At 37.1% G+C, this 25,855-nt stretch overlaps 1 protein-coding gene and 1 long non-coding RNA gene across 6 annotated transcripts; both read right to left on the bottom strand.

Annotated features, from left to right (window-relative positions):
* Positions 1-3,224: 3,224 nt before the first annotated feature.
* On the bottom strand, positions 3,225-10,703 carry LOC118436854. Of its 4 annotated transcripts, none has more exons than XR_004835736.1 (11): positions 10,293-10,703; positions 9,308-9,416; positions 8,828-8,950; positions 5,838-5,963; positions 5,568-5,717; positions 5,144-5,295; positions 4,809-4,901; positions 4,148-4,258; positions 3,875-3,985; positions 3,730-3,806; positions 3,225-3,525 (listed from the first exon to the last, which is right to left on the bottom strand). XR_004835736.1 is itself a non-coding variant. In XM_035855488.1 (7 exons), coding segments are annotated over exons 1-5 (531 nt in total). In that variant the 5' UTR covers positions 10,295-10,703; the 3' UTR covers positions 3,225-4,258; positions 4,809-4,901; positions 5,144-5,546. The 4 variants fall into 4 exon arrangements, 1 of the variants encoding a protein (XP_035711381.1); XR_004835737.1 differs by having other exon boundaries at positions 3,875-3,973; XR_004835735.1 differs by having other exon boundaries at positions 3,875-4,258.
* A 3,731-nt stretch (positions 10,704-14,434) lies between these two features.
* On the bottom strand, positions 14,435-16,974 carry LOC118436749. 2 transcript variants are annotated; one of them, XR_004835682.1, is made up of 4 exons: positions 16,020-16,974; positions 15,679-15,943; positions 15,457-15,560; positions 14,435-15,381 (listed from the first exon to the last, which is right to left on the bottom strand). It is a non-coding gene; the product is annotated as an uncharacterized LOC118436749 (long non-coding RNA). The 2 variants fall into 2 exon arrangements; XR_004835681.1 differs by having other exon boundaries at positions 15,457-15,943.
* Between the last annotated feature and the right edge of the window lie 8,881 nt (positions 16,975-25,855).

Raw genomic sequence — 25,855 nt, 5'->3', positions numbered from 1 at the left:
TCTGATGTAAACAGTGTACGCTTGCACAAGTTCAGGTAAGCTGAATCCAATTGCGTGTAATTTCCTCAATTTGAATAATTTGCTATTTGCACCATATGTAATTTTATTAATGTGTAGATCCCAATTATATTTCCTATTTAAATAAACACCTAAAATTTTTATTGAATTAACAATTGGGATTTTTACATCATTTACGTAAAAGTCAGTGGAAAAGGATACCTTCACTAACTCGCACAGCTGCTGCTGCAACACAACTGACTTTATTACGCATCGAACCAAGACTTGGGTCTATACAGGATGACTGTTACATTCCATCAGCCCAATTAGCAATTATTTGTTTTAAGAAATAATTAAACATACTTAACAAGCTTTTCTAACATAAATTTAATTTTTTTACAAAATTTTTGTAGTATAACAATTAACACACCTCTATACCGCACAGCCCCTCGCTGCACAACTCGTGGTGACACAGTTTCACCACTCTCCTCGCGATTTTTACCCATTGTCTGACCAACAAGTACTTCTGGGGTCAGGCAATGAACGGAGTTGTGGCTTGTGCGTATCCAGAAAGTGAATTTGGTGGACCTGGGTATATTCTGCTTGGTCCTGGGAAAGAAAATCTTCGCCCCAATTACTAATTCCCCCCGTACACCAATTCGGATCAAGCCCAATTCTGTCGTATTTGGTGAGTATTTAAAAATAGAACAAATCTCCGGTTTTTTGGCAACAAATGCTCTTTCATCGTCATTTTTATTCTTCATGCAGCTGCGTGGCTCATTATTGCCTTCTACTCCCTTCTCGTTGGGTTGGCAGTATCAGTCATGAGTCAGAAGATAGTGAAGTGGAAGTGTGAGAAGGATTCTACTTCCCATGAACAAATACCAACTTTTCCAAGATACTGCCGATCTGTCCACTCCATTACAAGATTTTCAGGAGCAGGATATTGACGTTTATTATGAGAAGTTTTCCCGCTTTAATTTTCTTTCTAATTGCATAATTTTCTACATAACATTATGTAAACAGTCATTCTTTATTTCAAAGCATTCTTATTTCATATTATTTTCAACCATTTCAGCTTGTATTATGATCATGAAAGTAGAATAAACTTGGTTTTTATCCACGCATTATAACCTTATGTTATGTGTACTTGCTGCTCTGCCGACTCAACTCTTATATACAGCCACACTCACACTCTTTGCACAAGTGGAGATGCGCAATGAAACAAAGAGTAGAGATATGCAGTCCACTGAAGTGTAACACTACGATTATCGTCAAATCACCTTTTTTCTCTTATACAAAATCAAGTCATTGTTTAATTTTTTCTATTTGTATCTTTCATATTACACGTCCTCGTAAGATCGTGGTTTGTCATTCTTCGTACTTTATCAATCACCAGTTATTTTAATCTTAAAATATTATTTAGAAAATCAAAATCGAAAAAAAATCGACGAGCCCCACCCACCCATTCCCCATCCTTTTTCCGGTTGCACAATACTCACTTAAGCCCTTCTTGGTGGTAATTCAGGTTTGGAAAAATCTTCCATCCACCCCAATGGTGCACAGAAATTCTTCCCCTACCAATATATTAATATTCCAATACCAATATTCTGTATATAGAAAAAAGTGCCAAACAACTTGCATAATATAATGGATATTTTGTCTGGGTAAATTAATTTAATCGCACAGATGTACAGAAACAAACAGATTTATTCGCATATTTTACATATATCTTTATAAAAACAAAATTATGCAAAATTTATCACCAATTGCCACAAACTATTATCAATTTCGAAAGCATTATACTCATGTACTTAATTCTGTCTGAATTTACACATAGTACCGCATAAATTAAGGATACAAAATTTATAGTTGTGTTTAAACCTCTGGAAAATTAAGTAGATCTACATGTATTACTGCTCAGCGATATCATTTATGATACTACATATTTGGAGAATAATATGTACCAACGAACCTTCCGAATGTACGATGTTCGACACATGAAATTATAAACTACCTGTCAAATATAACATAATCAATTAATGTCAAAAATTGCATATTCAGCAACAATGTTATAATTCCAAGGGTTTAAGATAATATTGGATATATAATAGCCTATTATATATCCTATTATTAATAGGTTATGTCAGTACTAAATAAAACTTAAATGAAGACTTCAAGTTTATTCAATGAATGACGTATGTAACAATTATACAAATGATATTTAATTTATACATGAATATTAATGCAATTTGATTTGTTCCCTAGTTAACAAATATGGGGATGCAAACCATGTTCAACTTAGGATGGGAGGTTGTGTACTATCAACTCCCGGATCTCGATGCCCTTTGGATATGTTGTAGTGTCCCATGAATGTACAAGAACCCTGAAGTGGTTTAATTCCATGGCCACATTTGTGCCCGCCACAACAACTCAAAGGTGCCCAAAAATCGCTTTCACTCCAACTTTCACCCATTCAAAACCACGCCAAAAATCCAATTGTACTCCGATTTTCAAATTTCTTTCACTCTTATACTCCCAGATAGTTGCTTTCTGATTTCCGACATCAAACTCAACTTTTTTGATGATTATTCCGCAGGCATAATTTGTTTTGTTGACTACTACGACAATGCTCATTCAGAATTTTAAATTTTTAAAATACTAAGAATTTCAAAAAGCTGAGCTTGATGTTGGGAATAAGAAAGCAACTATCTGGGAGTATAAGTGTGAAAAAAATTTGAAAATCGGAGCACAATTGGACTTTTGGCGTGGGTTTGAATGGGTGAAAGTTTGGGTGAAAGCGATTTTTGGGCACCTTTGAGTTGGTGTGGCGGGCACAAATGTGGCCATGGAATCAAACCACTTCGAGGTTGTTCTACATTCATGGGACACTACAACATATCCAAAGGGCATCGAGATCCGGGAGTTGATAGTACACAACCTCCCCTCCTTAGAAAATTTTTGAATCATGTATGTTACTATGAAAGAAAAACTGTTTAGAAACAACAATTAGACCAGCATTTATGTACGAAAAATTTAATACGTTATGGGCGTCGCAAGTTCGCGGAAACGCTCAATTTTCCAGCCGAATACGAATACTCACATGTTGCAGTTACTTACATGTGTACGTCACCAATAACACGCTGAATTTTACGCATCTGCACAAATTCCGGACTCTTTCAAACATAGATGGTCAAGAAATGGTTTCTCTGAACATGGTTTGCACCTCCATTATGAGATATTTATTTGATTTCTAGATAGTTTTGAATGCTAATCTTAATTTGAGGTTAATTTCACATAGATATGTGTGAACTCAAACTATTAGTAAACAGGCTAAGACCACTTTCTTTTGACTAATTATATCTTGAGCACCAGGAAGTCTTGAAATTTGCGTTGTTTATGTAGCCATTGTCACCATTGCTACAGCCAAGGAGATGTGGGGTATCATGACAGCGCCATGCCCCGTAACAGTCCTTAACACAACATTTGTCCAGAGCTGCGCAGTCGGAATTCTTCTCACACTATGCACTACAACAAACCCGTGATAAATTAGAATAATTTTGAAATATGTATGACTAAACTATACATAGATATTTTGCATTTTGTGATATTTTGAAGCACTTAAAGCAGTGTCACCCGCTACGAGAAAATGACCCGAATCAGGTTGGGACACTAGTTTTGCGTTATATTATGAAATTTGAAAATTTTCGTTAAGAAAATGTTAAAATTCACCATTAGATCGGCATAGCTTGCCGAAATTCGTCAAAATGACATCAGATTTTACACAGAAAATGGCCAAAGTCAATAACCTACGAGGAACGGCAGAACTGTCTTCGTTACGAATCAAACGGATAAAACTTTTTATATTTTAAGTCACCGAATTTGACGTGGTTCGCGTGAATATTCTTTGCGTCTGCATAAATAGGTCAGGATATAAGCAATGAAAAATTCATCAATTTCCATATCACGTCTCTTGCTGAAAAGAGAGCTAAAAAAGTTTTTAAAATGATTAAAATCCACTTTCTTTCTTTAAAATGGTTGTGATTTTTTCCATGATTTTGTTTGCCATTTTTCTTAGCCTTATTCAATTACAATTATATATTTCATGCATTTATATATTTACAAGTTTAGATTTTAATCTATTTAATACCCCGATGTCTGCGATACACCCACAACTTCCAACCGGTTGCCGATTGCCTGAAACGAAACACATTTTCTTGGGCGGACTTGTGCAAGATGGACACTGTGAGTTCGAAGTGCACTGTTGGTAAAATATTTAAGTTAGGTATCTGGACAACTTAATGACCCAACTTCTAACAATGGAAGTCTCGAAACGAATGCTCAGATTTGGAGTAAATTTATGTCAATCGGTCACAAACTTAAGTAGCATGAAACTTGCAAATTCTACTATCTACCAATGCACAGGTTTGACACACTGCAAATAATTTGGTTTAGATCTAGTGCGGTGTAGCCACATATGTATATACACAACCGGTAACAAACCAGGCCAATTAACATCGCCCGTGTGCATATGGGACTACACCGCACTGGATTTACATACACTAAATTATTTGCAGTGCAGATATTTGTGAGAAGTACGAAAATACATTGAAATATACGAGAATACATTGAAAATACATACATACCATATGTACATTGAGCATTGGCAGATAGTGCCATTTACAAAATTTCATACTAATTAAATTTTTGAATCGATTGAAACCAATTTGGTCAAAATCTGTTACCTGGGCGACCTCCATTATAAGTACAACACATTTACATAGATATGAAAATACATTATCTGCACAAACCTCGCTGTTGCAAACACAAGCATTATTTATACAGCGTTTAGTTTGGTATGAGTCGTCACATGTCAGATATGTGCAATCGGCATTGGAATCGCACTAGGAAATCAGAGTCATGAATGAAATTGTAATTTATGCAAAATCTTTGACAGTATTTATGTATATACGCTCTTACAAATAATGTCACCCTTTTAATTCTAAATTGAATAACCTATACGAAATCGAGAATTCCGTTAACTTGGTAAAGAGTGAAGTTTAACTCTGCATTTTACTAAAGTTCGAATTAAAAGTACGATTACTTTTCAAAAGGGTAACATTATTTCTCAGAGAGTACAACTTACATAATTTTCACACCCGCAGTACCGCCGATTTAGGACACCCTTTCCCCCAAAAGTTTCCGCAAGACATGCCGGTCTGTTACCAGGTCCACAAGTATTGGTGCAATTTGAATTTGTAGTGCATTATTTTTTACACCAAGTAGAAACTGTTATACCTGGATTTAAATATGTACTGTCGTATGACAAATAGGAAATTTATTATGTTTCTAGGGAACATGCTTGCATTAGGTCATTTTTTCTGCATAACTTAGCGAATACACCTTACATACAACTATGATTTAAATAAAAATGTATTAGCTCATCATAAAGGTGGGTGGGTGGTTTTGGATCACCTATGTTAACCTTAACGTGAATATTTAGGGTAGAGAAATGGGATGGGTGGGTGGTCTAAAAGTCAAAGCTTTGATTACGAAATATATGGACGTACCCCTGGATCGCAAACGCAGGCTTCCTTGCCGTCCACAAATGTTGCGATGGGCATGCCTCCAGAATCTGTACACTCTAGTGTCCACTTATTTTGAGCGGACACCTCACTCCGTTGAAGCGAACAGTATGATTCGAACACCTTCATAGTGGACTGAAATATGTAATATTATTTAAATTCATAGAATTTTAATCGTTTTCTGAAATAGAACACTTGCAACAAGAAGTGGGTCATCATTTTCGAAGAATTATTTATGAACTTAATTTCACCTACCAAGGGTGCCGTTGCCAGACACTTACACACGTTTATTTGACTTCCATACTTCACCACGCAGTAGGCCTTCTCACCAGAGGGGCATTCCATATTTTCTGCACACTCATTGTTGCTGTAGCATTGCGCCTGAATTGGGAGAAAGTATTCAAATTGCTGGTAAAAGTTGTTTTAAATTGTGGGAATGTTTTAGTAATTGTTTTTTTGGCGAGCCTCCGTAAAAAAATTCTTGAAATATTTTATATTCATAAATACCAATCAGCATACGTACGTACTTAGATATTTATGGTCCAATACATCCATAATTTATGGATGTATGAAATTAAAATTGAATTACGAAGTTTGATTTAAGATTTAAAATTAATACAAAATTAGGAAAATTAAGGAAGGTCGAAATTTGTAATTAAAAAAATAATAGAAATTACGTTAAAACGTAAATTAAATCTTAGCTAACATAGAATTGTCGGCAGCGTCCACTATTCGCACTTTCATTTTTTGGGGAAAATGAGATTTGCGTTACGTTACATACAGGATCCGCTACTAACACGTGAACGCGGTCACTCTTGAATTGCTCCGAAACGGGTTGGAGTCTCGGTTCCAAATTTTGAGCATAGGGACATGTGATTATTGACAAGGGCTGAGTAAAAAATTAGCTCTCTAGATTCAAAAATGACCCTACCATTGACCTTAGAGTAAGAGGGTACCATAAAAACACTTTCCAAACTTAATTTTTCGTACACAGACATAATTAACCACTTCAAAATTCAAGGACAACAAGTTTCGAAAACAGGGATACATAAGGTACTGATAAATGAAGGTCAACAACGACAAGCTTGTACCAAAGGACACCCATCATGCCTCATACCCGAGTCCGAAAAGTGCTAATTTGGCCCGTGATTAAGAAAATTGACCTATTGACCTCTAAGGGCAACCCTCCACCCCAGAGAGCAGTGGCACGTTTAACCAAAGTGTCATAGATTAGTGTGCGACGAGCAATTAAAATTTTGCAGAAGCAAAAAAGAAGAAAAATCCGAGTCCATCAGCTGACTGAGAAGCATAAACAAAATCGTCGTCTGACCTGCAAAAAATTTTATATAAATTACCTGACAAAAGATAAAAGTGACTTTCTAGTGTCGTTGGATGAAGAATTATTTTATTTAAAGATACCAACGGTCATAGAAAAATTTACTATACCAAAGGGAGGGCGGCCTGTTGGATACGAATTTGACCTTGAATAACCCCGGAACGGTTTGTCGTAGCGGGTCAAAATTTTGAACAGACGAGCATGTTATCCTCAGATAGTTGTGTGCAAAATTTCAGCCTTCTACTTTGAAAAATGCCTGCCCCACATCCCCCAGAAGCTGAGACAGTCATTTCGAATAGTTCCAGAAAAAATCTCGCCCGTGTTGGCCAAAAAATTTTATTTGAATATTCTGTTGAGGAATAGAAGTGAGCTATTGGTGACAATTGACGAAGAACTATTTTCCCTACAAGTTACTAATTGGGTTTGAAAAGCTTACTACACGACAAATGCCGAAAAAAAATTCAACAAATTTGGTGATTTTCAGTGAGGAGATCTTTTTTAAACAGTTGATGGTCGTGGGTGCAATGTCCTGTCGTGGTGTCCTCCCACTTATCAAAGTCCCCCAAAAAGTGAAGGAATCTTCGAAGTATTATGTGGACCTTGTACTGAAACCACTTTTAGAATACAATTTTCCTAATTTGCACGGTAAAATAATAATCAAGGTGATTTTTCATCATGACGGAGCGTCCTCCCAGACGGCAAAGTTGGCCCAAGATTATGCAAATGACCTTGCACCTAGATTGGGGATAAAAATTATTTCGAATAGTGAAATACCTATACAATCCCCTTATATAAGTCAAATCGACTTGTTTGAGTTCGGATAGATGAAAAGAAAATCTTTCTGTGGGGACCGAATTTTGTAGACGGAGTTTGGAAAAAGTTGAAATGAGTGTCTAAACTTCTGGGGGCTGTGGGGGAGGCATTTTTGAAAGTAGAGAGTTGAATTTTTGCACACAACTATCTGAGGATAACATGCTCTTCTGTTCAAAATTTTGACCCGCTACGACAAACCGTTCCGGGGTTATTCAAGGCCAAATTCGTATCCACCAGGCTGCCCTCGCTTTGGTACAACCAAAGAAGAAAAAAATTCCAGAAGATTGACCATCCCGCACACGGAAAACTTTTGCAACAAGTTAATGGTGGTTGGTGCATTATCTGGTCGTGGTCTCCTCCCACTTATCAAAGTTCCACAAAAAGTGAAGGTAACTACGAAGTACTTCATTGACTTTGTTTTAAAACCGCTTTTGGAGATTCATGTCCCAAAACCATATGGCAAGGACACAAAAAAAGTGGTAGTTCATCACGACGCAGCGTCATCACACACCGCCCTTTTGACCGTGGATTACGCCAAGGACTTAAAAGCTAGACTCGGGATAACAATCATCCAGGATAGTGAAATACCTATTAAGTCACCTTATGTAAGTCCCATGGATTTATTCGGCTTTGGATATCTGAAACAAAATCTTTTCTCCGCCACCTAAAAACTTTTGACGGAGTTTGGAAAGTTTCGTGAGACGAGTGGTCTAAAGTTTACTTCGCCATGGTCAAATCAGTGTACAGAAGTTGAAATCGCCGATGCCGACTTGTAGCTCGAGAAAAGGGCTTTCACATAAAAAATGTTCGGGACCTAAACTCCAAGCCGTTCAACCAGTAATTGAAGGTTAAAAACGTTCACGTGTTAGTGGCGGAGCCTCCGTAGCAGGAGGATGGAGATAGTGGTCTTGCGTTAGACTAGTGTGACATAGGGGAGAAGGGTTTGAACGAAGTCGATTTTTGCTCTACACAATTTATGAACGACCCTTAACTAATGAAAAAATATGACCACGTATCGTATATAAGGATTAAAGACTAATTCTACACATTTCCCCGATAAACAAAAATTTATTTAGAAATGTGCAGGGTTCCATACCTCAAGACATTTGCAGCAACTGGTCTCATAAGGGCCTGTTTCATCGCAAACTGGTTGCTGCGTTGGGCTGCACAGGATTCCTTCTAGTCCAAGGGCTACGAGGCAAACAGTGCCCTTTGTACACTAGCAAAATATAAAATGACTTGAAACAAAGTGAAAACACGGTACTCACAATGCACGTCCCGCAACACATGCTCCCATATTTTTACCAATCGGTCACAAATTAAATTAATTTGAAATTTGAACTATTTTCCAATGCGCAGGTAAATACATAGTTGCATTTACGGACAAGAACATTTTCAAATTTTCTGTGCGTTGTCTACTCTTCTGATAAAATGAAATATCTTGGACAAACGTGACCATTGGGGGGTGATGTACATATATTAACTAAATTTGTTATCAATTAATACAAGTCTCGTTAAAATTTGTGAGCATGGATGACTTCCATGGTGAATAAAAATCCCAATTTATACCGCTTACCAACTCCCGGCCAGTCACGCATTCCTGAGCTGCCGCAGGGTTCGTAACAATCAGCCACATGAAAATTGTCGCTAATGCAAAACCCGCCGTAAATCTTCCGAACGAAGGCCTGTGATATTTTTATACAATCTTTATATGCATAAAGTAAATTATTAGGTACGATTTAAGAGATTATTGGCTACATATTTTGAAACTTGTTCATGTCCGTGTGTTTTTGTAAAATGAAGATTTTATTGTTTCCAGTAATTAAAATTGTTTGATTTTCAAAGTTACGTAATTTTGAAATTTTTGTCCTTTATGTAAACATTAAAACAAGATAAAAGATAGCAATTAAAAACGAAACATTTTCTCATAAGAAAAGAACCATCGAAAATTTAAATTCATAACTTTGTAAGCATATCAACTGTGGCCGATTTTTAGAATTCTAAAAATCGACCATGCACAGTTGATATGAAATTAAGATTTTATTACTTAAGTAATATGAAATAAGTAATAAAATCTTAATTACGTAAAAAGTAATTGATATAGCAAATCGCCATTTAAATATGTCCGAAGAAGGGAAATTTGAGACAAAAATTCATTTCGAACGCCCCCATAGAAGAGAATGTTAGTGAGCAAATATTTTATCTTTACTATTTGTTTCTATTTTCTGATGGAAGAATAACAATAAAATTACATCCAAAATTCCTTGCAAATAAAACTTTCAATAACTTTTAAATATCTAACTTTAAAACTAAAAATTATAAATTTACGGAAGCAATAGCACCATACATACTTTTGAGAACAATCGAAACAGAAACGATTTCCAAGCACTATGGGAAACTTGGATATAAAAATTAAAATCTGAACAAAGTCAAGTTGAGCCTGACTTTCCTACTTTTTCTGTCCGAATTATACTGTAAGGGGTGAAAATATTCGAAAATCGGTCACATACATTATGAACAATCCACAAATTATATATTTCCAAAATTACTGTAGTACTTACATTCCACTCCTCCGATAGTGTTCGCGCCAAATATTCTTGAAAAATATTTTTATCCTGATCAGACGAGAGTTCAGATCCGAATGACCAGAATTTTCATAGATTTGCCTTTTTATTAAGATTTTTTGGATTAATCCGGTTTATAATTTATACACACTTAACATGGGTCTCTTTTCATAGGGAACGGACCATACATATGCTACCAAAATCTCCCTCAAACCCCCGCCCCACGTTCATATTTACATACACACGTCCACCAAAAAATTTAACCTGACCACAAACCAAAGAACGTATTGGCACGTGTAATTCGCAAATTTGTGACCTGGACTCTGTCCTCTCATCGGGCCAGGACAACGCCACGATCTAAAGAAGAAGCAGATCTAATTTTAGCGTCATCAACCAAGACGAAGATATTCCCCAACATGGATAAGCTCATATGTATGTTTGCAACTAAATTATAGATACGCATTTACGTATGTAAATTAATTTGTATGGCATAATTTATTGACCTGCGGGTCATCTTTGTAATGAACGTCAAGTAATGGCTTATCTTTTTGAGTTGCTCGTTACAAGGTGTATTTATAAATAGTCCATGAGAGCTGCACGTACATAGAAATGGGCCGATGCACTGAGGAAAGATTAATTAGTCGGCGTTGTGACAATTTATATAATACGAGCAGAATATAACTAAGTGTGCAGTCACCTATGTACATAACTTCATAATATGTAGATACATATCAGAAATTTGTTGAAAAATAACAACTGAAATTGGGAACCTACAGTATGCATACATATGTATAGTGGTCTCAACGGTTCTCGGTTCTCATAGAACCGAACCGGAACCGATGGCTCTGTTCGGTTCCGGTTTATACGGAGAACCGAACCGAACCGAAACTTTTATTACCGGTTCGGTTCCGGTTCCAAGTCTTTGAGAACCGAACCGAACCGGCCGGTTCGGGTTGAACCGAACTTCATACATAAATACATTAGCGAAGTCAATCATTTTTCCAAAAAGTTTTACGAATTTCCCGAAATACACATAGTTCCCAAAATGAAACTTTGACATGGCCACACCCCCAAAGTTCCCGAAATGAAACTTTGACTTGATGACACGCCCAAAGTTCCCAAAATGAAACTTTTATTTGGTCACACCCCCAATGTTTCCAAAACGAAATATTGACCTGGTTACATCCCCAATGTTTCCAAAACCAAATTTTTACTTGGTCACACCCCAAAATGTTTCCAACATGAAATTTTTACTTGGTTACACCCCAAATGTTTCCAAAATGAAATTTTTACTTGGTTACACCCCAAATGTTTCCAAAATGAAATTTTTACTTGGTCACACCCCCAAATGTTTCCAACATGAAATTTTTACTTGGTTACACCCCAAATGTTTCCAAAATGAAATTTTGACTTGGTTACACCCCCAATGTTTCCAAAACCAAATTTTGACTTGATGATACCTCCAAAGTTTCCAAAATGAAATTTTCACCCCCAAAGTTTCCTAAACGAAATTTTTACTCCCAAAAGTTTCTAAAATGAAATCTTTACTTGGTCACACCCCAAAGTTTCCAAAATGAAATTTTGACTTGGTTACACCCCCAATGTTTCCAAAATGAAATTTTGACTTGGTTGCACCCCAAACTTGGAATTGTTTTCTAACTTCAATAATACATACATAAGTGGTTTTGCTGCTGACATGTATTAGAATTTGCTTGTTTAAATACAGATAAGTTATTGGCTTGTATGTGAAATTTCATCAGAAACACGTCAATTAGCATTGTTTGTTGTTTATTGCATATTAATAACACTACCGGTTTGACCCGAACCGCCGGTTCGGTCACGGTTTGGTCCGGTTCCGGTTCGGTTCCAGCTAAAAAAAGTTCGGTTCTGTTTCGGTTCTTCAATTCTGGTTCGCGGTTCTAAACCGGTTCTTCCAAGAACCGAACCGAACCGCACCGTTGAGACCACTACATATGTATTTCAATAATACATATATGATTCGGTGTAAATTTACATCCAACAATTGCCACTCGGCAATTACCACTCTGGACCAATTGCCATCCTCTATTTGCCACCCCACAATTGCCACTCTTTACCAATTTCCACTCAACAATTTCCACTCTATGCAACTGCTAAATCTTGTAATAATAAGAACGAAGACGAAGATTATTGAAGACGACAAAGAATTTTTGTTTGAAAAACGGGAAGCGAGCCATGATTTTGACTGAACGACTCTTGCAAAAGTTACCCAAACAGTAAAATTTGAAAAAACCTAGCTTTCCTTCTTTCATGAGCTTTACAAATTTTCAGGCAAAGCCAAATTATTCACAATTTTTCGGAATCCGAAACAAAAATTTTGGTGGAGAAGTTGCATAAATGACTTGGTGGTAAAATGCATAAAAAATGTAAAGGTGGGAATTGGCATAAGGCGGAAATTGTTGAGTGGAAATTGATGGATGAAAACTGGTCAAGAGTAGCAATTGTCGAGTGGCAATTGATGGATGGAAAAGTGCACAATACCACATATATAAATAAAAATTGATATCTATTTCACATACAATTCTTTAAATAATATACATATACATAATTTTAATAATACATGCCTAAGTTTCAATAGTTTTTTTGGTTTCACTGGGTTGCATACTGGTCCGGATTAGCTTATTTGTTTGCCAAAACCTATAACTTTCGAACAAATCAATTTTTTCGAATACTGTCTTCGGAAATCGAGCTTTGAAGTCCGAAGGGTAAAAGTTATGGAGGATTCACTGATAGCCACACCCTATTGGGGGTGTGGTCAAGGGTAAATAATTATTTTCTCGCGTTACCCCATCAAGTGGGGTATCATGTGAAAGGTCTCATCAAGCTTTATACAATTCAATAACAACATTGGGACATTACTGGCACACCCACCACCAGGGGGAGTGGTCAAAATGTAAATTTGAAAGTTTTGTTTCGATGCATTTGAGGATGTATATTTGTCAAATAAAATATTCTATAGTTTTAGTGTGTATTTCGGCCCTTTGATCTCATTAACAAAGAAAACAGGGCCAAAATTAAAAATTTCGTGGTCCCTCCTCATGAGGCCACCACGTCATAAAATTCCCCCTGTGGTAACAAATTTTTGGAGGGATTTGGTTTACCATGTTCCCTTCCACTAGGAACGGGCAACATATTTGGAAGCGATTGTGTTATTTGGAACACTCAAAAATTTCATACATGGCAATAATTGGAGCACTCCAAATATTTGTTTTTTTCTTCAATTTGCCTTTGCATAAACTCAAATTTCTCTGTCAATTTGCAAAAGGGACAAAAAGGGGCAGCGGTTTATGTAGATGATATATAAGGGTTTAATAAAATATTAACGGTTTCTCGAAATATCACAGGACTAGACAGGACTTTCAACTTGAAGTTTTTCCTATTTAGCCCAATGTTATAAGGCAAGTTTAGGCATGTGCCACGCCATAACCACTCGAATAATTCAAATGAAATTTCCCAAAATTTAACATCTATGTCAAAGGTACAGAAGACGGTACTTACAATGCACATGTCAGACATGTTTCTCACAGATCTTCCTCAAACTAGCACTAAAATATCCAGAAACTAAGCACAAACAACAATTGATATGATGCTTGAGCACTTCTGCAGAATTCGCGAAGTTGCGAAGGTTTTAAGGTGGCAAAAACGCACATTTTCACCATGCGAAACTATATGGGGTTCACCACTCCGCTTCCCGATTTTCTCTTGCGCTTCTCTCCACCAGGTCATCAGTTTTCACCTCTCGATGCATAATTTAAGCAGCGGCTAACTTCTCAACCAAATTATCATTCGAATTATCATTTTTTTTTATTTTTAATCATTTTTAACCATTTTTGATTTTTGAAATGGATTCCATTAACTTCTTATCAGTGGCAAAATCATTTCAAATACTGGTTGAAAATAGTTTTGAGTGGGCAGATCAGGTTCCAACCGAGGAGGAAAAACAAATTGCAGAAGTTCTTCTAAAAAAGCTTGATGAGCTGCTCATCGAATACATTTTTGTTGAAGAGGAAGAACATTTCGAAGGTAGTAAAGCTTGGGTTAACAAATTTCAAGAGTTGAAGTTAATCTGAAATCGTATTTAAGGGGTGCATAGTATATCTGCGCTAAATGACTACGAGGATGAAGAAGGAGAGCCAATTAAACGAGACAAAGTGGATATGGAATACAAGAAAAGAGCCATAAATGCATTTGAAAGCAATCCGGCGTGGAAATTCTTAACATTCCAGAACAAATTTAAGAAGGTCAAACATCGTAATTATTTGCAAAGATGGAAAAGTCAAATACGCATGGGTAAACTTTGAGATGAGTTTTTTTATTTCGTAACTTTTTTCAATTGATTTACCTAGGATATTTTGTTTAAGGCGGAACAAACTTCGATATTTATATGGAAATTGAGCATCATGTCCTACAACTCTTTCGCGAGGCTCGCCAAGAATTCCGATCGGTCCACAGTATGGATCTGCGGCGCTGGGCAGTATCGAAGGCTAATGAATATCCAGGTTTCAAATTCAAGGCGTCAGATAGTTGGATTGCTCGATTTAGAAGTAGAAACCGGATTTCTTCAAGAAGAATCCAAAAACTAGTGAACAGGTCTTCCATTCGTGATATGGAACAAATAGGTCTCATGGCTGAAGAGTTCAGGAATGAAATGCAACCACTAATTTCTGTTCATGACCCGACGTTAGTTTGGAACACGGACCAAACTGGTTTCAAATACGAGATTGTGTCGAATAGGACGTTGTCTTGGAAAGGCGAGAGGTCAACGTTCGGTTCGGCGATATCCCCAAAGAATAAGGTGACCCACTCGTATACAGTACAGTATACTATTACCTACGCAGGAAGAATTCTACCAAAAGTATTTGTATGCTTACAGGTAAATTTAACTAATTAAATTTTCACACCGAATGTTTCAAAATCCCTAACTTGTCTCTAGGAGGCAAGTGGCACCATTGGACCAGTAGTCAAGAAGACACTGTTTTCTGCTCCAAACCTGTTTGTCACCGCTAGCAAGTCCGGCAAATTAAGCAGGCCTTTAGTTGCTACATTTCTGGACGAAATTATACAACCCAATATCATTTGTGATGTACTATACATTTTGGACCACTGGACCGGACAGACAAACCTTCAAATGTATGAGTCGAAATTTAATCCCGATGATGGATGGCCGGCACTCACAGTGAAATTCGTTCCAGAGAATTGTACTGATGTTGCTCAGCCATTGGACACCTATTTTCACCGAGAATTAAAATACTTATCGAAACAATTTTATCACTACAATGCACTATGCCACAAGAATGAAGTTCAAGCTAAACTATTTATTTTAAAGTTGATCGCACTTGCTCACTTTCTTTTAAGTGCACCATCATTTATACCGATGATAAAGTATTGTTGGTATTCAAGTGGGCTATGGATCGAGGATGAGAAGCCAACATTCGCTAATGTAAAATCAGTCTGCTTTACATATTCTGGTATACAGTGCGTGTTACCTTCTTGTGAAGGCCTCTTTTTTATAAAATGTAGCTGGTGTCAAAACTCATATTGTTTCAAAGACTTTTATGACAAAAATCACATGAATTTGTGTGATGTTGGCCCTTATCACACATAGGAACCTTAATATACAAATAAAAACACGAAATGTTAAAGAACTACAAATAATAAACCGTAGTAACGTTAGAAGTAGCTCACCCTGTAATAAACCGTTGTAGCGGTAGAAGTAGCTCGCCCTGTCATACTTAAATGACAGACTAAACAATAAGAATAAAAAATAAGTTGGTACATAATTTTGATAATCTTAGTCAATATGTGCATATACATACATGGGAGCAAAAAAAAATGTCATGGAGAAACATTCTAAAACTTATGTACTGTAGCTATGATCACGTTATTCACCAGATCAAACAAACATTGAAATAGATGAAAGAGTCTAAATAGAAATAAAATTATCATTTCAAATGGTCTGGTAATGTTGACATTACCAGGGCCCAGATGCGATGTAAGAGAAATAGAAATCGCACTGGGTCGTAACCTGGTTGGTTACCTGATGAACGGGAGTAGCGACCTGTCTTGGGCTTATAGAGAGCCGAAACCCAGTTGGTGTTGTGTAGAATCATGCAAGTAATTTGAAGTTAAATGTACGTATGACGATCACCAATCGTACCGAAGAAGCGAATAAACTAGATATATTAGAAACAATTGCACTATTGGTGCAGCAGAAATGGGGAAAATTGATACAGAATATTGACACTTTTTCGAGGTTCACTAATGGAAAGAACCAGATATATTAGAAACAATTGCACTATTGGTGCAGCAGAAATGGGGAAAAGTGATACAGAATATTGACACTTTTTCGAGTTTCACTAATGGAAAGAACCAGATATATTAGAAACAATTGCACTATTGGTGCAGCAGAAATGAGGAAAATTGATACAGAATATTGATACTTTTTCGAGGTTCACTGATTGCAAAATGGGATGTAAATTACTACGGGATAATATGCCCCACTGATGCGGGTTGCACCTATTCCCCCAATTATTTCGCACCATTTTTCGGGACTGACTGCTAGACAGCAATGGTGCTACTAATTTCGTAAAAAACGGACACGGGCCTATTTAATTAGCATCAATTGATGCAAAAAACTCATTAACAGACAGACGGACAGACAGACAGACAGACAGACGGACAAGAGGAATTCAATAGCTCTCATGCTACGCAGGGCGAGCTAATAAACAGTAGTAACGTTAGAATTCTAACGTCAGGGTGAGCTACTTAAGTAGCTCACCCTGTCATAATGATTTAAGCAAGTTTGCACTGAAAGTGCGGAATAAGCCGACAAAATAGATCATAACTCTTATATATTCTTGCCACCAATGGCGCAATATAAACGGAAATATATATATGAATTTACAAAATGGACCTGGTCCATTTTAATTAGCATGAAAATAGATGTAATAATGCTTTTGGTTTAACTTTGGACCAAAGGTGCTGAATAACCGCAAATAAAAAATATATATATTTTAGCGTCAATGGTGCTGAATTAGCCCGCAAAATAAATTCGAAATTGTCACACAATTTTGCACCATTGATGCAGAATAATCGGAGTGAATAGATATATCATAACCAGATAATTATGCACCTGTGGTGTTTAATAAGGCGACAAAATAAATATCTAATTCTGACATAATTTTGATTAGTTATTTGCATCAAAGGTGCAGAGTAAGCCGACAAAGGAAATACATAGTTGCGACTCAAATTAGTACCAATAGTTGGAAATAAACGGTGAAAATAGATACATAATTTCAACCTAATATCGACCTAAAAATGCGGGCCCGTTTGGTACTGCCAGTTATTTTGTACTTTTTGGTGCGTGTTGCATCGATTATCCCAATTGTTTTGTACCATACAAAACAGACAACCTAGATACGTGATTTTAATAGAGCTATGCACCAATGGTGGAAAGTAAGCGGAAAAAATTGTTAGCCAATTTTGACATAGATTATTGCAGGCCAAGTGTGCTACTAATTTGTGTTAAAATGGTTTTGGGACTTATTAATTAGCATCAATTGATGCAAAAAACTCGTGAACACACAGACAGACGGACGGACAAGAGGAATTCAAAAGCTCTCATGCTACGCAGGGTGAGCTAATAATGAAGGTGGACAAGCGATAGGTCATATAAGCTTTGTTACATCGACAGATTTATGATATATACCAAATATCGCCATAACTTCGGGTATTCCCACGCATATGTATCGCAATATTTATGAGAAGCGAACTACTAAATAAATTAAAAGGTCCAGCTTCGTTATGTTCTTGAGCAAGATAAATAAATTAGTACGCCCATTGCAAAACTTGGAGGGAATTGGACATGTATAAAGTATTTGATTCGGCGACATACTCAGCGTACGTGGATACGTATAATTAGAATGAGGCGTAATAGTGTAGCCACATATTATGGCTATACCTGAACCAGAGGTGGATTATTATGACCAGGTAATGTTCCCATAAAACTTACTTGCCTATTTGTCACATTCGCACATATGTAATTAAGTAATAGATTTTTATAATTGGTTCCCAAATTTTAATCGATACGAGTGAGGTTACCGGCTGTCTTTACTGCAAAAAATTTGTTGATGCTACAGCAGTAACTTTGTTAGCAAAAAATTGTGACAAAGGTATTCAAGCTGAAGGAATAAAGTAATAACTATTATTTTTAACTATTAATTTCAGTTAATGTCCTACATCTCAAGGCCAGAAGCTATTCACAACAGCAATTGTTAATGTAATCATACACACTGTTGCTTGGAACATAGGTTTTGCATGTATCAAATACTACATTACTTGTTAAAGTATTTAAATAAAGCAAAAAATTGTGATAAAATGTGATATTTATGAACACGATTTTTCATGTATTACCACTTACCAGACAGTTGCAAGGCGAGCTATAATAAACCGTAGTAACGTTAGAAGTAGCTCACCCTGCAATAATTTGAATATCACTTTGCACCAATGGTGCCGAATTAGCCGACAAAATATGTGCATAAGCATTTGCAGGGTGAGCTAATATGGTTTTGATTTAAATTCGGACCAAAGGTGCTGAATAACCGCAAGTATAAAATTTATATGTTTTAGCATCAATGGTGCAGAATAATGGAACAAATAGATGTAGAATTTTCAAAAAATTTTGCAACAATGGTGCAGGATAATCAGGTAGAATACCTAAATACAGGTCATGTAGTTTTGCACCAATGGTGTAGAATAAGGCGACAAAATAAATATCCAATTTTGACATAATTTAAATTTTTTGTCAAGAAATCATGATTCCGTAGTGTCAAAATTTTGTTACTATTTTCATCAGTTATTCTGCAGTTTTGGTGCGGTTCGCATCGATTCCCCCAATTGTTCCGCATCAGTTTAAATAACCGATTGTTCGGTACCAACGGTGCTACCTATTCCAAAATTGTAGTCCTTTCTCGATCTATTTTGCACAATTAATTCGCACCATTTGCGCCACGGATTGTTCGACCCCAATGGTGCGTCTAATTTATTCAATAATGGTCATGGGGATTATTAATTAGCATCAATTGATGCAAAAAACTCGTGAACACACAGACAGACGGACGGACGGACAGGAGGAATTCAATAGCTCTCGTGCTACGCAGTGTGAGCTAATAAACATGGTGGTGGTATACATATCACCCAACGGTGATACGTAAATTTTGATCATTCTACAATCGTCTGTCAGATGTATGTATATGTATGTGTATTCAGAACTGGGAAAAATCGGGATTAGGGATTGGTGATTATTAAGTCGGATTAAGATTAACTAATACTTCATCCATCTATACTATGCATACGTAGTGCGTGTGAAGACTGGATAAATTATAACTAATCTTTAATCACACAAGTAATTATGTATGTAATCCTAATCCTTAATCCTAACATTTCTTCTAAAAAAACTAATCCCTGAAAAATCTAATCCTAGAAAAATTAACCAATTCTAATCCCAATATAACCGAATAAACCGGTGAAACTAATCCCTAATCCGGAGCAAAAAAAAACATTTCATCGCCCAACTCTGTGTATATCACCATGATGGTGATAGCAGTTTCTATCACCACCATTGCGGTAAAGTCACAGAAAGCCACCACTCGGTGACAACGATTCTGATAGAATTCATGATTTCGCAACCATGTAGATACTAAAAATCCCCCATATTAATTAAGGTGGGCATGCGATAGGTTATGTAAGCTTCATAAAGTCGACGACAGGATTTGTGGTATGTAACGAATACCGCAACAACCTCCGCGTGTATCCGCACGCATATCTCTCTATGAGAAAAGTACTAAATAAATTAAAAGTTCCAGTTTCATGTTCGTGGGTCAGATACATAAATAAGTAATTTAGAATAGCTATTCCAAAACTTGGAATTGGGCATATTCATAAATTATTTTATTCTGCGACGTACTCATTGTCCTTGGGTATGTGCATACATACGTACATAAAAACAGACGCCGTTCTGTGATATGTATATCATCACCATGTTTAGCTCGCTTTTCATATTTCCAACCAACCAACTTTCATAGTTTTTACTTATCGTATGATATTATCAAAGTGTTACGTTTGTCTGCAGTTTTCTAATTAGTATGCACACAATTACATACATATTTATATATGTATGTATATATGTAGAAAAATTAATGAATTTGTAAAGGAACCTCTTTCCCAATTATGAAGAGAAGTTTATGCTACCATTGGGGGGTCAAGCAAATGTTGATGATTATTGACAAAGGGAAGTTAGGTGGATGTTGAAGAATTGTTTTCTTCTCTCGGCATAATATATGAACGGGCCCCATGAGACCAGGTGATTGAGTGGCGGTGGTGGGTGTGCTGGTGGGGGCCCCTCTCGGGCCACTGCCAGACAATTTTCTCTGGTGGTAAACTTTCTTACCACTAGAGAACAGATCAAATGGGGTGCCGAAGCTTAAATTCAAATGTCGAATTGTATATTATTGGGGAATCATGAAAATTTTAATTTGTTGATATCGCATGCATCGACTTCTGCTATTAGCCTATTCCCCACTGTTTATCTTTTTCGACAATTTCGACGATTTCATCGTCGTGAGAAAGAGATTAATAGCAGAAGTAAGTGCACTCGTTTGCGGTTCAAAGGGTTATATTACATATTTTTAATTTTTTTTGCCCTCTTATCCACTGAGTATGTAATTTCTGTAAATCCATTTTCTGTTCAGCTTTAAATAATTAATTAAATTATTTACATAACAACTAGTTTTTTATCATCATATATAGAATCTCCAATCCACCAAAACATTAGTATAAAGTTAAATAAGTAATTAATCCATTTAATTGAATTTGTCTATATTTGTAATAATTTAACTGAAATTTTTAATTTTTAAACCCACACATTTCGCTAAATTCCGTGCAAATGCCTCCCTTGCCATCAAAAACGCCCAAGACCAACCCAAGCTCCTTAAACTTCTTGAACCTCGCCATTCTCACATCCTTCATCCCTTTCTCGACCACGTGGTAATCCACGTGGGGAAAAACCGTGGAAATTCTGGAATAAAAATCCGGCACGTCTTCCCTCCAGCCCCACCGGCTACAAAAATCATCCTCCCCATACCGCCGTTTCATCGTCATACTTCCCACATCCCAGTTTTCCGTAGGAAATCGAATATCCAAATTCCTTAAGGTGCCACACGGCGCGATACCCTCCGCCAAAAAAGTTTCACACAGAAAAAGCATGGTCGCCTCAAAATGCAAATTCTCGTCAGGAATTTGCTTCATATTCCTGCCCCTCCATTGAGCAGGTTCCTGCACCACGCGCACAATTAACCTCTCCAAGACGGGAAATTGTTTTTCATACACTAACTTCACCTCATCCCTCCCAGTTTCAAAATTTAAGTAAAGATAAGGCCGAAACCAATTCGTGGGTTCCTGAAAATGGACAAATTCTGATCTCAAAATTTCGAAAACTTTCACCCTGGGCAAAATCGGAATCATGAAGAATTTCGAGCTTGGCAGGCCTAAGCCCGGTTTGATGTTTCTCACTCCGGAGATGACCACGTGTTCCAGATGTGGCGCGAGAAGGTTCAAAATTTCGCGCCCGGTTCTCCTATCGTTGACCTCGAGCCGGGTTACATTGTCAAAATTTGGCGTTAGGGGTGACTTTAATTTGAAAAATTTTGTAAGATTTTCCCCGACACGGGATGTTCTTATGAAGGCGATTGACTTAAGGTGGGGTAAAATGAGACTGTTTTGTGCAATCAATGACCCAGGAGTGTCGACCAATTTGAGATTTTGCACGTGCCTGAACAGCATTAGAATTCGGGTAGTTAGTAAACAAATGTCGTCCATTTGGGGAGCATGCGCGTAGGGGTAGAGTCCGGAAAGGTTAAGGGTCAAAGTGGTCAGTTTTTGAGGCAGGTGACCATCGGGAAATAAGTCTGCTAAGTTTTGATCGGAAGAAAATAATCTACTTCCATAAAGCGTTAGTGTTAAGTTCTGCCTGGGTCCCTGTGGCTCTCAATGCAAATTGCCCCGTAGAGTAGACAAAGAAGGACGCGGAGCAACCGCATGCATGAATTTTCTGCATGAGTCTCACTTCGCCTGCACGTGACTTTCACGTACGCTTGCCATCAATCTCAAATTAATTGTCTTTGTATATTTGCAGTGTGCAAGTAAATTGAGTGAGTGAGCAGTATACATACATACATCACTCATCAATAGTGGTTATCATGATAAGTGATCGTGATAAACACTATTAATTAATTATTTTAGTTTGAGAAACTCCACCCACAGCGAGTCGCATATCAATTCGAATGTATTTTTGACGCTGAATTCAACGCCGTCAATAGTTTTGACCTCCGAGGCCCCCGTGACCGTGGGGTTCAAATATTGCTTATTCGTGATGTCGCATATCAATTCGAATGTATTTTTGACGCTGAATCCAACGTCGCCAAAGGTTTTGACCTGCGAGGCCCCCGTGACCTTCCCGTGACAGTGGGGTTCAAATATTGCTTATTCGTGATGTCGCATATCAATTCGAATGTATTTTTAACGCTGAATCCAACGCCGTCAATAGCTTGGCGTTAATTGTAGAAGTTAAAGGGGATTGTGGAAGTTAACGGGGTTTGTGTAAGCTAACGGGGTTTGTGTAAGCTAACGGGGTTTGTGGAAGTTAACGGGGTTTGTGGACGTCAACGGGGTTTGTGGAAGTTAACGGGGTTTGTGGAAGTCAACGGGGTTTGTGGAAGTTAATGGGAGCGTGGAACGTGAGAATTTAAGTGGTTAGCTATCCAGCCACTCCCACAGGGGGAAATCAGATTGTTCCGTAACCAGGGAAATTGAAATACAGCATGACTTGGGCACTTTGATGCATGTATGCGCTATGACAAGGGACAAAGTCTCTACTGGAAATTATTTAAAGTTTAGGGATTTTGCGCTATGGGCACACCCCCCTCTGGGGGCCTAGAACCCGTTCTTGAACGGGCCTCTACTCTAGTTCCTTATAATTTCCTAAGAGTACTTGAAATTCGAGAGATTTCAAGCTTTTGAAGGATTCGTAAGTCCTGACGAAACGAGACGCCACGTGGCGTAAGTAGTTGTCGACGCCGAAAGTGATGCTTAATTTTGTCACTGTTGAAATTTATGGCGGTAAATGATTCTATTTTTGATATTAAAATCTCTCCGTTCTCGTCATCCTTGAGCAGATAAGCTATGGCGTTGAGCTGTGTGGGGGACATTTTCCTAAGGGGGATAAGGTCCATGGAATCGGTGACATTGTGGACGAGGACATCAACCGGATTTCGAACGAGGAGATATCTCAAAGCTTCCTTTTCCCATGTGGAGTTGACCAGAGAGGCCGATTCTAAATCTGGACAGGGCAGGAATTCCATAATTTTGGAAATTATCTGAAACACGTAAAATTTTATGATACCAATTATTGAAATGTAGTTAGCAATTGTTTGCAAATTTTTCAAAATCGTTAAGGAATCAATTAACTACATACCTCGGGAATACTGGAAATTAATCCGGTAGAAGTTTCCATTTTGACCGTCACTTTTGTTCTGGTTTGGCGAATATTTAAGTAAAGTTCTCCAACGAACTTAGCGTTTCATAGAAAGAAATGTAGATTTAAATAGTAAAATCGTGATTATGATGAAATTTTTACAATAATTTAAGTTGATACGTGAATGAAATCAGGTAGTGAAACGGTTGGAATGTTACGAAGGCACTGACCCCTTAACCCGAAGGGCAGCGACTAATATATCCTCTTCAACCCTTCTCGGTATGTCAAGAATAATCCATTATTAAGGGGTGAAACCCCTTTATAAGAATGATATGTCTGTCTGTCTGTCCGCTTTAGAAAGATTTGACATATTGACTTGAAATTTGAAACATGACTATATCATACATATACAAACAAAGGCCAGGTTAGAAGATGGGCACTGAAGGTCACACCCTTCAAGGTCAAAAGGTCACTAAAGGTCACGTAATGGTCAAATTCCATATATATGTCACTTTGACATGAAACTTAACTCCGAATTCAGTGGTGATCTCCATTTTGACCTCAAAGGTCACGTAGAGGTCGCTAAAAGGTCACTAAACGTTATATCTGATACGTATGTCAATTTTAAGTGAAATTTATCCACAAATTCAATGATGAAATTCATTTCTCCCTCAACGAATATGAGATTTTTAAATGACTGTTTGTTAACTGTTAATTGACACCAAATGTTAAATTTGATACATATCTCAGCTCACAAACGTTATAAAGTTCTTGGTTTCACCCCTTCGTTACATGCGTTTAACGGTTTATTTAACAAAATTCTGTGAAAAGGCTTACAAGGGTTTGTATTGCCACTAAAAATAACTTGTAAACACAATTATCACTACGAAAGACAGAAAGGCAGAAATCCATACATTGGACTAAAATTTTAGGGGTCATTTTTAGTTCACCACAACGCACACTTTTATGTTTACATATGTCCATTGTACATACACTGTTAGAAATCTTCTATTTTAGAAATCTATTAGAAATCTTGCAGCAAAATTTATCAAAATATGGTTAACAACATTATCACTATTAAGTTGCATACATACATATGTATTTATGTACTCACACCACGTAATGACGATCAACAGGGTTTTTAAGAGTGTGTATGTGCATATGTAAATAAGTTTGAGATAGATAAATTCAGAATACCACAAGTTTTTAAAAACATTTAATTGATTTACTTTTAATATCAAAAATGCAACCCAGTTTGACCTTAAAATACTGAAACGATGAAAATACTGTCCATATGTAAATTAACTTGTGTAACGGTTGATTAATCAATCATTTATAAAAATTACAACGTTCTACACCATTTGCAATGAAATCGTTTTTGTGCATTGTGGGTCTAATTATGCATGGTTTCAAAATACAATTTCAAATAAATTTAACAGCTTGTTAACCAATCCAGATTACTGCACAATAATAACCTAACAAAACCTTTCATTTATTCCTTTTTCGACCCAAACATTTCGCTTAACTCCGTACTAATGCGTCCCTCCTCATTAAAAACCCCCAAAGTCACCCCCATCTCCTTAAACTTCCTTACCCTCGCTTTTCTCACGGCCTTCTTGCCCTTCTCGACCACGTGGTACTCCAAGTTTGGAAAAATCTTGTAAATTCTGTCATAAAAATCCGGCACTTCTTCCCTCCATCCCCAAGAAGTGCAGAAATCTTCCCCCTCACACCGCCACTTCATTTGCATCCTTCCCACATCCCATTCTTCCTTCGGAAATGGAATGTCCAAATTCCTTAAGGTGCCACACGGCTGGACACCCTCCGCCAAAAAAGTTTCATATAGAAAGAGCATGGTCGCCTCAAAATGCAAATTGTCATCGGGACAATTCCTCCTCCCCCATGGGACAGGTTCCCTCACCACGTGTACAATTAACCTCTCCAAGACGGGAAACTGTTTTCCGTAGTCTAACTTAACCTCGTCCCTCTCCGT

This window comes from Folsomia candida, unplaced genomic scaffold (genome assembly GCF_002217175.1).
Source record: "Folsomia candida strain VU population unplaced genomic scaffold, ASM221717v1 Fcan01_Sc010, whole genome shotgun sequence".
Lineage (NCBI taxonomy): Eukaryota > Metazoa > Arthropoda > Collembola > Entomobryomorpha > Isotomidae > Folsomia > Folsomia candida.
Note: the sequence above shows the minus strand (reverse complement) of the source record. Positions and strands in the feature narration are given on the sequence as shown.

What these genes read in the sequence shown, in the direction of transcription:
- LOC118436854 (XM_035855488.1), bottom strand. An exon ending in GCGTGACTGGCCGGGAGTTG is followed by an intron (nt 8,951 to 9,307) that starts GTAAGCGGTATA and finishes ATATTTTGCTAG; the next exon opens with TGTACAAAGGGCACTGTTTG. An exon ending in GTTGCTGCAAATGTCTTGAG is followed by an intron (nt 5,964 to 8,827) that starts GTATGGAACCCT and finishes CTCCCAATTCAG; the next exon opens with GCGCAATGCTACAGCAACAA.